Genomic DNA, 12,813 nt, shown 5'->3' on the forward strand with positions numbered 1-12,813 from the left:
GATGAAGTAATACACTAATGATTATTTCCAAAATGATGGTAAGGCAAACATCTTTCAAAAATGAAAGAAAAATCCTAAAATCTTATGAGGAAAAAAACCTTTTTGTAAAAAAAAAAAATGGCGGGAAAATTTATCGAATTTCGTTCCGGTCTTTTGGTTTTCCGGATAACAGGTTCTGTACTGCATTTATTCTAAAATGTTTTCTCTTTTTGTCAATAATTGATTTTTTTAAAAAAAAAATTAGAGAAGGGGGAGAAAATATAAATACTAACAAAAAAAAATAATACTCACACAGGGTGCGTAGCCAAATCTTTGAATCAAAAATAAGCACTTTTTAAAAACTTTTCAAGCACTATTATCACTAAGTTACAAAAGTTAAATTAAAAATAATGTAACTCTAGTGAAAAATATCAGAAAGTCTTTTTTTGAAATGATAATAATATTTGTTTTCTTGGAAAGGTGTGTCGTTTATGAAAGAGCAAAATCATTGATCTGTCTGGGTTTTTTTAAGAGGTACCTATCTTGTGAAAATTTAGACATAATTAGTGCAAATAAAAAATTATATTTAAAAAATCAACACAAAAATATGGTAAAGGAAGAAAATATTTTCAAAAATTGTCACTACAAATAAATATCATTTATGACTTATTTCTATATATTTNTTTTTCCTAAAACAAAATAAGAGCACTGAAAATTTTGAAAGTAATATAATAACACAATAATAAAATGCAATAAGTAAAAAAAAATAGTAGTAAAAGAAAAGTAATAAAGTATAAAAAAATGTTTACAAACAATTTGCAATTAGTGGATGGTCCCTCAGATAAAAATTTACTTTTAAGAAACTCAATTAATTCTATCTTTATTAATTAAATGAATAAAAGGAAGATGGAAATTTTGAGGTTTTGAAGCTTTGTGATTCTTGACTGCTCTGAGTATCAACATGAAAACATGTACTTAGTGAATGGTCCCCAAGTTAATTCCAAGATCATGGGTACTATTCTATAAATAGAATAGAGCAAGAAGGCCATTAGCTTGCCATTCACGAAGACGATAGCACTTCAATAACGATGAAATTAACAAGAGAAGTAAGATTTTCTTTTGCTATTAAAATTTGGCAATGTTTAGCTGGTCCCCGAAAATTCGTGGGAAGTCTCGGTTCTAATTCAGAGAGTGAAAAATGAAATCTGAAATTGAGAATATCTTGCAAAATGAGGCAGAGTTGCACATGAGAGTGCAAGAATCCTTCCCACTGAATCCAGAGCAACCCCCCACATGGCAGTAGCTGGGTTGCCGCAAAAGTGTGACTTGGCGATACCCAGAGGAAAATATCCCTTTTGGCACAGAGCGGCGCAATTTAAGCCTACTACTTCAATTTGGAGCATGTAGGCGCAGGTTTTCACAATTGGCACAAATCGGCGCAGCACTTGCAACACTGGCAGACCTAAATCCATGACTTTCCATGATTTTTTTCAAAAAAATAGCAGAAATCATGACATTTCATGACAAATTTTGTTCAATACTGAAATTCATGACTTTCCATGATTTTTCATGACGCTCCAGGTGCGCGGATACCCTGTTTCAAGCACTCAAAAAATTCATATTCAATCAATGTTATTATTGAAAAACAAAAACTTTTTATAAACAGTTTTAGCATTAAAAAAAAAACCAAAAAGAAACGGGCGTAAATCGAAACAATCAGTACTTTCCCACATCACCGAGTGAATTCAACTTGACCCTGAACTCAGAACAAAAGTACCCTTACCCCCTACGTCAAAAAAAGTGTTAGAAGTAAAATAAAATAAACAAGAACAAAATTAAAATAAATTTAAAAGAAAAACATTTCATAAGGATCTGATACTCTCTAGAGTTTCGGTCTCAAGTGTGCGCGCATGCACAAGTCATAACGTGGGTATGACATGAAGTCCGCGTGAATGATTACGTAGCATACTCCCCATTTTTTGTGAAATGCATGGGATTCACCAGATACCACTGAAGGGAAGAAAAAAAATTATTCGGAAAAAAAGCACTTTTTAAAAACGCCAGCTGAAAAAAGCACCTTTAAAAGCTTTTAAAAACAATATCCACAAAAAAGCACCTTTAAGTACTTTTTACAAACGCTACGCACCCTGTCACATAATAAAAGTGTAAAAAAATACATACGTACCTTAATTAAAGTATATTCACAGGGTTTAAACAAAACCATTATAGTACAAAATAGGATTCTATATTTATTTGGTATTGAATCTTATCAGATATTACTTATATTTCTTGAATTTTAAGAGATTTCATGAAATTTAAATGAGAAAAGTTTTTTCCTTCTTCCAAAAAACATCACCAAAGTATCGAAAAATTTATAACAAAATACGTTACAAACAGTGAGTGGTTTTAAAATCCATGTTTTCCTCCCCTAATTCAATTTTTCAGGTTGCAATAACATTGTATTATTTGCCACTTACAAATGCACAACACTAAATGAAGAAAAAAAATGCCCTGTGACAAAATTGCACAAATAAATAGTATCTGAAAGTGATTATTTAAATGCGTGATTAGAAACTCACGTGTTGTAATAACATTGTTGTTAAAGTAACAGAATCTTCTAAAATCACATGGGAAAGCATCGCAAGAATTGGGAAAAAGGCTTATTTACGATGAAATCAACAAAAAATGCATCAATAAGTAATTATTTAAATGTATGATTTAAAATACGCATCTCCTTATAAAATTCGGAATTTTTAAAACCATGCGAAAAGGCACTCTAAAAACTGTTGAAAAATAACTCGGACCTAGGATGAAAATAAAATGCATCAAAAAGTGGGTATTTAAAAGTGCAATTTAATAATATTATTGTAGTAAAAATACAGGATTTTCAAAATCACATAGAAAAGTGTAACAATAGCTGCCCTAAAAAAAGAATGAAAATTATGATAAATTTAGATTTACGATAAAATTGGCACAGATAAAGCGTGTCAAAAAGTGATCAATTAAATGCACGATTTATAGCTTACTAAATTTTAAAAAGCACATTGAAGTAGGTGGAAAAAAAACCCCATCGAATAGTTACTTGGATTACAGATGAAATCGGGAAAATAAAGATATTCGAAAAGTTATTATTCCAATTCAAACTTTGAGCATCGTAATATCGTATTAAAAACATCAGATTCTTAAAAACCATGCGAAATTTCATAGCAATAATAACTGAAAAGTTATCAAGAAACAACATAGATTTACAATAGAATCTGTGCAAATTGACCAAACAAAAAGTGATAACTCAAATGTGCAATTTAAAATTTTCCTGTTTTTTTATTTAAAAAAAATTTATTATTGTGTTCGAAAGCTATTGTAGGCCACAGGTCGTGCATTCCTGGTATTAAGATGTATAAACTAAATATTAGTATTTTAACAGGCATAAACAAAATCCCTGTGGCAGAATCGCAGCGACATTGTCTCAGAATGTTACAGAGCTCTTGCAGAGAGATTTGTCTTTTGAAAAGCAAACAAACAAAAAAATTACTTTTCTTCAGAAATTTACACGTAATATATGAATAATGCATTTAGATAATCACTTTTTGACATGCTTAATTTATGCCGAGAGTAATGTAATGTTTCGATTGTATTTTCGGCAGTTATTGATATCAGGTATGAGATTGGCCAAAAGGCAAAAAAGCTGAATTTTAACGCGAGTAAATCTTATGTGATTTATAGCAAAATTATCAGTAACATATTCTCATCCAGTTTCGCTGATGTTGTAATGCTTATATATATATACCAATAATCGTTGATAGAAAAACTGCCTTATAGTAACTAATTCAAGGAAAAAAACTTACTTCTTACAAGAATCACAATGAAGGACTTTAATATCAAGAGAATACAAATAGCGATCTTGGATTTTAAAATCGCGTAAATACGAATCACGATGCATAATTTCTGAATCGCGTGAATACGAATCTAAAGCCAAATTTTTAAATCACGTGTAAATATGAAAATCGATGTTTGATGTTACAACCGCAAAAACGAATCACGACATTGGATTTTAAACTCGCGTGAATACGAAGAACTACATAGATTTTAATAAAAGTGTAAATACGTATCGCGATAATGGACTTTTAAATCTCGTAAAGAAGAATTGCAATGTACGATATTGAAATCACGTGAATAAGAATCACAATGCGCAACTTTTAAATCAGCTTAATACGAAAATCTATGCGTGATATTAAAATGCAGCGACGTCTGGATTAAGAAAATACGAGCTATCAAGCGGAAGGGCAAAAAAGCTGAAAATCTTGTTGTCCGCGCGTAAAAGTGGAGAAAACCACTAAAATAAGTAAAAATGTGGAAGGGTTGGCAGCTACGTAGTTTGAATTTGGTGTTTATCTTTGAAAATCAGAAATAAATAATTATTTTATTTCAGCGACTAAATTTTCAGAAAAAGCGGAATTTTTTATTTAAAAAAAAAAAAAAACCCGAAAAATTTAGAGAATCCGAGTTTTTGGATAAAAAGGCTGAAATTCGAGAGACAAACGTGAAAAAAAACGGAAATCCTCTAAAAAGCGGAAAAATCTCATCCCTGTGATATTGATTTTCACATGGATATTATATTTCCAGATACATTTCAAACAATATGAAGAAGTCAAAACATGCATTTGAGCATTTACTTTCTAAGGCAATAATTCTATCGAATTTTTGGCAGTTATTGCATTTGATTCCTCTATAGTTTTTAAATTCAAAACTTTTATACAATATTATTTATCACAACAACCTAATCTTGAAACAAAACATGCATTTGAGGAGTCCAATTCGTGTGATTCCATCGATCTTTTTTTCCGCAATTACTACTGAAATCTAATTTTGTTTATTGTGATGATAATTAATAAGATGCGAAGAAGGAATAATTTGCGCACTTGCCCCCTCCCAACAAAATGCGAGAATAACACCCATAATATTAAAATAAAAAATTAGACATGTAAAAATTATTACATGTTCAATTAAAAAAAATTATATCGTTTTAATTCTTTTTGTAAACAGCGCTTGAGTAACATACACGTTTGTCAATATCAGGGTTGGCAAATTTCTGACACATGACGGTTTTTACTGTCATGTCAAAAACCCATAGTTTTGGTAATGAAAAATGTGCAAAATTAGTCACTTACATTCGTATGTTTCGGCACAGTGACCCCGACTACAGAACATGTAATTTTATTTGTAATTAAGTTTTGTTTAATGTGCTTTTTCAACTGAATGAAAGTTTTTAACTTAACAAAAAGGCAGGAATTCTTGACTTAGAGTTTGTTAGTAGTTACAAGTTTTGAAAGTTTTGTTTAGCTCATTTCTAATATTTAAGAAATGCCAAATTTTAAATTCTTTTTACTCCCTGAATTTATTAATGGTTCCAAGCTTTTTTGTTCGTTTGTTTATTTCTAACAATTAAGAAGTGCAAAAATTTTGAATCCTTTGCAAATCAAGCTATAATGATAAAAGTAAGTATCGCTATTTTCAATAAGTATATTATAATATTTCTGTATGAAAGTATATCCTTCTATAAGAATGCATGCATATAGTTGCAAAATTAATAGCAATCATTTTCAACATTAGTTACAAGTTTTGAAAGTTTTGTTTAGCTTATTTCTAATATTTAAGAAATGCCAAATTTTAAATTCATTTTACTCTCTGAATTTATGAATAGTTCCAAGCTTTTTTGTTCGTTTGTTTATTTCTAACAATTAAGAAGTGCAAAAATTTTGAATCCTTTGCAAATCAAGCTATAATGATAAAAGTAAGCATCGCTATTTTCAATAAGTATATTACAATATTTCTGTATGAAAGTATATCCTTCTATAAGAATGCATGCATATAGTTGCAAAATTAATAGCAATCATTTTCAACATTCGTTTATAAAGGCAATTATGTGAAAATAATATCTTGTCCGCTATATGCCATAAATTAAAGAAAATAGTAGGTTTTTGACAGTTTTTACCGGTAAAAACACTGTTTTTACCACTGTCATGTCAGAAACTAGTTTTTGACGGCAAAAACCCAACCCTGGTTAATATTAAAAGCATCTTGCAGAAACATATCGGTTCTAGAGAGTTTTGTCGCAGATAGCTCGAAAGAATTCTGTCACGGGGAACAAAATTAAATACACTTGCAAGTTAGGTTTATAGCTTACTTTTTATCATAGTCTTCACGGTGATCAAAATGTTCAGCTATATAGGCATTACCAATGGGATGAGGTGTTACATAAGGTATCTCTTCTATCTCAACTTCAGGTTCCTATAAATTTATCCATGAAAATAAATCACATTAGAAGTTAAACATTTTCAATATATCTAATAGCAAAAGTTCGTCATTCATTTATATACCAGGGTTCATATTGAGATCAGAAAAAGAAATCCAAGGAGTCCAAAAACTTATCAAAAATTTAAAAACTTTGCGTAAAAGATAACTAGACAGTTTTTATTTTATTTTATATATAATTAAGAAGCAGTTATTAAAAGAAATTGCGAAAATGTATATTTTGCGTAATTTTTTCTAGCCTTTTTGAAATAAATTTTGACTTTGTCAAACTTCATCCAGAAAAATAAAGTTATCCCTTTTACGAATAAATACATTTTCCAGTTTCAAATATTTTAACAAATCTTGTTGAAGTACAGATGTTAAAGATTAACATAAAAACCTACCAATCTTATATTTTAAAATTTGAATACATAAGAAAATCTAAGGCATTTTATACGAAGAAGAAAAAAATCACAGTAAATGATCAATTAAGTTTGCTTGTAACATGCAAAATTAAAATTATTTGCTGCACTTTTTTTCTTCTGGCTGTTGCAATGTAATTTTTTTTCTTTCTTTTAAAGTTTTCTTAAGCTATTAGATTTTGACAGATAAGTCATAACAATAAGTCATACAATAATCTAAGGAGCTTTTAAGGACTAATTGGGAAATCTAAGTAGTTCCAAGTACTCCGTGGAGACTTTTTATTTCCAAGGAGTTTTTAAGGAGTATAAGGAGTCTGTACGCACCCTGATATACGTATTTACTTTCATAATAAATAAATAAAGAATCTGATTCATTCTAAGATACTTTAAAATCTAAAGTTAATAATTAGTTAAAATTCTATCAAATTAAAAAAATCAATTTCACGTATTTGGAAATTAAAAAATAGTGTTGCCTCATATCTTCATTGTAGTATGTCAAATATTCCTATGTAGAATAACTCTCGACTATCCTCGTAATTAAAAAATAGTAATTCTTTAAGAAAAGACAATCTCATAAATTGAGATAGACTAAAATAAATTGTGGTTTTGAAGAATGTTTTAAAACTAGGGATTAGTAGCTACTAATAATAAAATAATAATAAGGCAATTTAATGAGTTGGCACCAAGAACTGATGGAATTTTACTAATTAGTGAATTGTATAAAACAGGGGTGATTGTGAGCCCAACTCAGAAATCCTGAAAATTTCTTGAAAATCATTAATGACGCATTTAAAAAAATTAATGTCTTAATAAATTTAAACCATTGATATTTTCACAACATGCTATTTTAAATAAATTTTATGTAGAATAATTTAAATGAATAATTATGTATTAGTTTACTTTTATCTCTAATCACATTTATTTTTCTACCAGAAAAATATTTACAAATGAAAGAGAAATATTTACAAATGAAAGATAATATTTCTAAAAAATGAAATATACAAGAATTTTTATTATACATAAATGTGATTCATGATTTTCCTCTGGATCTCTGACTTCCGGATCACGGTTTACGAAAAATCCGGATTTTTGTCCGGAGCACAATCATTCATCTCTGATAAAAATGAAGTACTACTATACCTACTTATCCAAACTGTCTACCTACTTATCCAAACTCTAAAAACTGGCAACTTTTTAAATATCTTTCAAAAACTGCTGATTGTGCCTGCATAATTTTGTGAGAAAAAATAGAGAATCTAAAATATTGCACCCTTTATAGTAAAGGATTAAACACAGTTTTAGAATATTCTCTGTCCGCACCCATTCGATAGTTCAGTTCAAATGACAGAGAAAGGGCCTCTCAAGTTCTGTAAAATCTAATAAATAATCTAGGTACCAAATCTGAAATCACAATCTTTTACACACAACATTCCCCCTTTACTGGTAAAAATTAATAAAATTACCAAAATTTTAGGTTTTTATATAAATACTTTTTTTTACTAGTTAAAAAAACAGTGCAAAATTGTAGTTGAAATTTTTTTTTTTTTTTTTTGACAAATCCACAAACCTTAAAGTTTATTAATCAGGGAAATATTGCAACCACAAAATTGCCCTCATTTGATCAAGATCTGACAAAAAAAAAATTTTTTTTTACAAAAAAGATTTAAGAATCTCTGGTACTTTTTGGTTAACCAAGTGAAAAGATTATGCAAGTAAAAATTCACAAAAAAAAAAAAAAAAAATCCAAACTTTTTATTTTATTTTTCTAAGCACATAATAGTTAAGTAAAAAAAAAGAAACAAAAAAGAGTTGAACTTTCTTGCAAACGGTTAATCAAAAAGTACCCAAATTCGTTCTGCATAGAGGAGTTTAATTTGAAAAATACTTTTTCAGTTTCAACGGCATCAATAACTTCCTCTCCAATATCTGGCATATCATCAACATCATGAAGGTCACCTTCAGCCACAATTACAGCAATTAATAAGATGAGGGGACTAAACTTCAAAAGCATCTTGATCTGAAGAGAAAAAGGAAATCAATGAAGTTTCTTCCACAGTAGAAGAAATAGAAGAAACTCTTTTTCAAAAAGAAATATCAAAGCAATTTTTAAATATTTTATACCTATTTTAAATAGTAGTATTTATTTTCTACAGAGCTCATTCTAGGCAGAAAAAAAGGCAGGGTGCAAAAGTTTTAAAAAAAAGGGCATTATTATCAGTGTTTTCATTACAGAAAAAAAATTGGAGAGAATTTCTCACCCTTTCTCCAAAACAAGGTGAGATTTCAGAAAGTTAAGTGAGATTTCTAAAAATTAAAAAAACATGAATAAACATGGAAAAAATTTTTCTCTTTAATTATAATACATTTTTAACTTCTAATTGAATATTTTTGCTGCATCATATGGAAAATGTTCTATATCTACTTTTTCATCAGCTATTATATTTATTTGGCTAAAAAATATCCGGATTTGTTTCGTTTGGACCGTTTCTACCAACATTTGTTTCATTTTCATTTGTCCATTACGAAGTAGAAGATGTCGCCATAACAAGGTATTTGTCCCAGGGTTGGGGTTTTGGACAGGACATGTGGGTTTTACTGTCTTAAACTGGGTAAAACCGTCCTAAACTGGGTAAAACTGTCCCAAACTGGGTAAAACTGTCCTAAACTGTCTTAAAGTGTCCAAAACCTTGAACTTTGGAAAAAGGTAAAAATTCTATAGGTGTAACCATTGCACACATAATAATTACATGTATCAATAAATATTTGATATTTTTTATACAATTTACTATAATTAAAAGAAAATAATATAATATAATAGTTTTTAAGATAATAGTACTAAAAAAAAAAGACTCCCATTGCTCTCTTTATTTCGAAAAGTAACCCAAGTATAAAAAAAGCAAGGGTGATTGACATCAAGTAAAGAATTAGTGTTGCATAAAAATGCAGATTTTAATTTTACATAAGGCCTATTTTAAGTTGGGTATATAACCTCTGAATAATATTCAAACAACATTTCAAACAATCTAGACAAAAATAAAAACAGAGTACACTTAAACTTATTTATAACAAATGTACAGTTGAGGTAAAGAAAATAGAAAACATACCAATTAAAATTATTAAAGATTTTTATTTATAAAAAACTTATAAGTCTTATATATGTAAAGAACAATGCTATCATTAAGAGATATACTAAATAGATTTCGAATGTTTGGTAAAATATCATTAAAAAAAGAACCAAATTAAGTCCCTGAAAATCAAACTTTAATAAAACAAAATGTTAATGTTGTGATGATATTAATATGCAGATGTAACCAACATTAAAAAAAATATCAGAAAAAAAGAAAATCCAAGATCATTTATAAAAAGTAAAGCAGATCATATCAGTGAATAAAGAAAAACATATCAAAACTTGGAAAAAGTATGCTCAGTTAATAAATATGAGTGGTTAGGACGAGAAGTTCAACACGAAAATAGGGCTGTTCTCGCGAGTTTCTGATATTTTTCAAGGATTTAGCATTTTCAAGTACTTCAAAGGACTCTTGAAAATCAAAATGAAATTAAAGTATTCTTCAAGGTTTTTTCAAGGCCACAGGAACTAATGATGTAACAAATAGTGATTGGGCCGAATATTCGGCCAAATTTTAGGAAGAATACCGAATATTCGGTGGCCGAATACTTACTTTTTAAAAATTTCTCTTTTGATTGTAATTTTGTAATTAAAGCAATTTTCAAATTTTAAATTAAAAATGAAATAAATATTAACAAAATTGCTTTTTTAATCTTTGTATATTTAAAATATTTTTAACTTGATTTATTTTTTGTAATAATTTAAATATCTTGATGCCAATAACAAGGCAATATGGCTTTTATAAATCTAAATAATTAATAATAGCATATTTTAGTTATAGTTATACTTGTAATTTATATGCTATTTTATTTAATATAAGAACTCATTACTACTGTTAACTGTATTCTTAACTTTCTTTTTTGTGAGAAAAATTATTAAAACCCAGAAAACTAAGAACTTTTTAAAAAGTTTCACTTTTGAAATTTTAATTTTGTAATTAAATAATTTTCAAATTAAAAATGAAATAAATATTAACAAATTTGCTTTTATGAACTTTCTATATTTTAAAAAAAATTTAACAACTTGATAACAAATTTGTAACAAGAAATTGTTTTTATTTATGTAACATTATTAAATACACTTATGTATTATACAACTTAAATTGAGTAAATGTTAGATTTTCTAAAAATTAATGCAGTGAAATGTAACTCTGCAATATTCATGATTAAATATATTTAAAAGCACATTTAAAAAAATATCTTTCCTTATTATTATGAATTTATTCAGCCAAATATCTAATAATATTCATATTCAGCCGAATAACTTCAGTATTCGGCTACGCCGAATATTCGGCAAAAGGGCTGAATACCGAATATTCGTTACATCCCTAACAGGAACCCAGATAACTTAAGAATACTTTCATAAAAAAATAAATTTCGTTGCTCCAAATACTTTTTAAGCTCTTCTGAGCAAGCTGAAGGACGTAAAATGCTCAAAAAGTTGTTTCTTAAAAAATTATAACTGAGTTGCTTACCTCTGAAAAAAAAAATGAAAAGAAAACTTCATTCAAAACGGAAATTCTGCCACGGGGAAACAATGTTAAAATCACGCATTTGCATAATATGTGGCAAAAATCTCATTTTCCAATAGTAAAAATTAAGCACTTTTTAAAAACTCCCAATAAAAAAAGTCCCTTTAAGGGCTTTTAAAGAACAAAAATAAAAAATAAGCACCTTAAAGCACATTTTAAAAAGGCTACACACCATGTTAATATTTGTTTTTTAGTTTAGGGTTCTCAAAAAGATATTAGAAAGATAAACCTGTAATCCTTGTTATGTTACATATACAAATGGTAACTGAATAAATCTTCAATACTAGTTAAGTAAATGTTAGGGGATATTTTCTTATTGTGATCTGTAGCACATACAATCGCCAAGGTACCAAATAGATTTTTAACTTGCAAATTAAAAAAAAAAAACCCATGTAGATATTTGCCCAAAGGTTGCTACAACTTATGCCTTTTGAGTTGGTACCTTTCTGTGTTTATTTTTTATAGTTTCTCTTGTAATTGCCCAGAAGTTGCCAAGACTTAGCGATTATTTTGCCAGAGATTTACAAGCTTGCACTATTTATAAGCAGGAAATTTCTTAATCCGAAGATCAGAAATTCTGATTTTTGATTTAGATACTGAGATAATTATTCTGTTAAGATTTATGGTTAAACATACATCATGAGTTGTCTCAAACTGAGAGAAACAAAAAAAAAAACAACAAAAAAAAATTTTTCATCAGTAATTTTGTATGTAAAAAATATCTAAAACTTTTCTGAAACAAAAATATACAAGACAATTTATAATAGGTAAAAAGGTAAGTTCAAAAGAAAGTAGGCAAAAAATTCTGTCTGAAAATTCATTTTTAAAAATCTTTTAATAAAAAAGAGGTTTAAAAAACCTTTAAAGAAAAAATAAAATTTCAGTACATTTTATAATGCTAAAAATCATTTGATTTGTTGATGCTTTCAGACAATTTTCAGAAAATGTGTGTGGCCAAGTTAGCCGAGAATTTTTCTTACACCAAAAACACTATTTAATGTATGAAATTAAGGATAAAATATTTGAAGTAATAAAAGTAAAGATCAAACTATGCACTAGAAAATAAAGTATCAAAATATTTTTCGATGAGGTCTTATTATGACACATAAATTATTTTAAATATTAAGTAGTTCTATAGATTCTGTAATGAAAAGAGAGAATAATTAAGCAGCACTAAAAATTGCGACAAAAAATTAGAGATAAAGTTTCTGATTGATGGGAAATGTTCGATACGATTAGGTTTAGAATTGCGAAGAAATTAATAGTCAGCAATTTGGTAATAACAATAATACTTAGATACCGGTAAATTAGCCGAAGAAGTAAATAAAAATAAAATAAGAAAAATGATTTGTGAAATACAAAAGTAAATACAAAGACAAATTAAACATGACATACCAACTAGACTTTGACTTAAGTGTAGTTCTTAAGTTCTCTAATTAAATTTTCAATAAAGCTTCCGTTCT

General features: G+C 28.1%; 1 protein-coding gene across 1 annotated transcript in view; it reads right to left on the reverse strand.

The window, feature by feature from the left end:
- The window catches only part of LOC122268228 (Calnexin 99A), a gene marked incomplete in the record, with an annotated part of 65,053 nt that extends 52,384 nt beyond the window's left edge, over positions 1-12,669 (reverse strand). Inside the window, 3 exon segments of the mRNA XM_071180911.1 lie at positions 6,164-6,267; positions 8,578-8,709; positions 12,651-12,669. Of these exon segments, the coding sequence (XP_071037012.1) occupies positions 6,164-6,267; positions 8,578-8,703 (230 nt within the window).
- Positions 12,670-12,813: the final 144 nt, after the last annotated feature.

The sequence above is a fragment of the Parasteatoda tepidariorum genome, chromosome 5 (genome assembly GCF_043381705.1).
Source record: "Parasteatoda tepidariorum isolate YZ-2023 chromosome 5, CAS_Ptep_4.0, whole genome shotgun sequence".
NCBI lineage: Eukaryota > Metazoa > Arthropoda > Arachnida > Araneae > Theridiidae > Parasteatoda > Parasteatoda tepidariorum.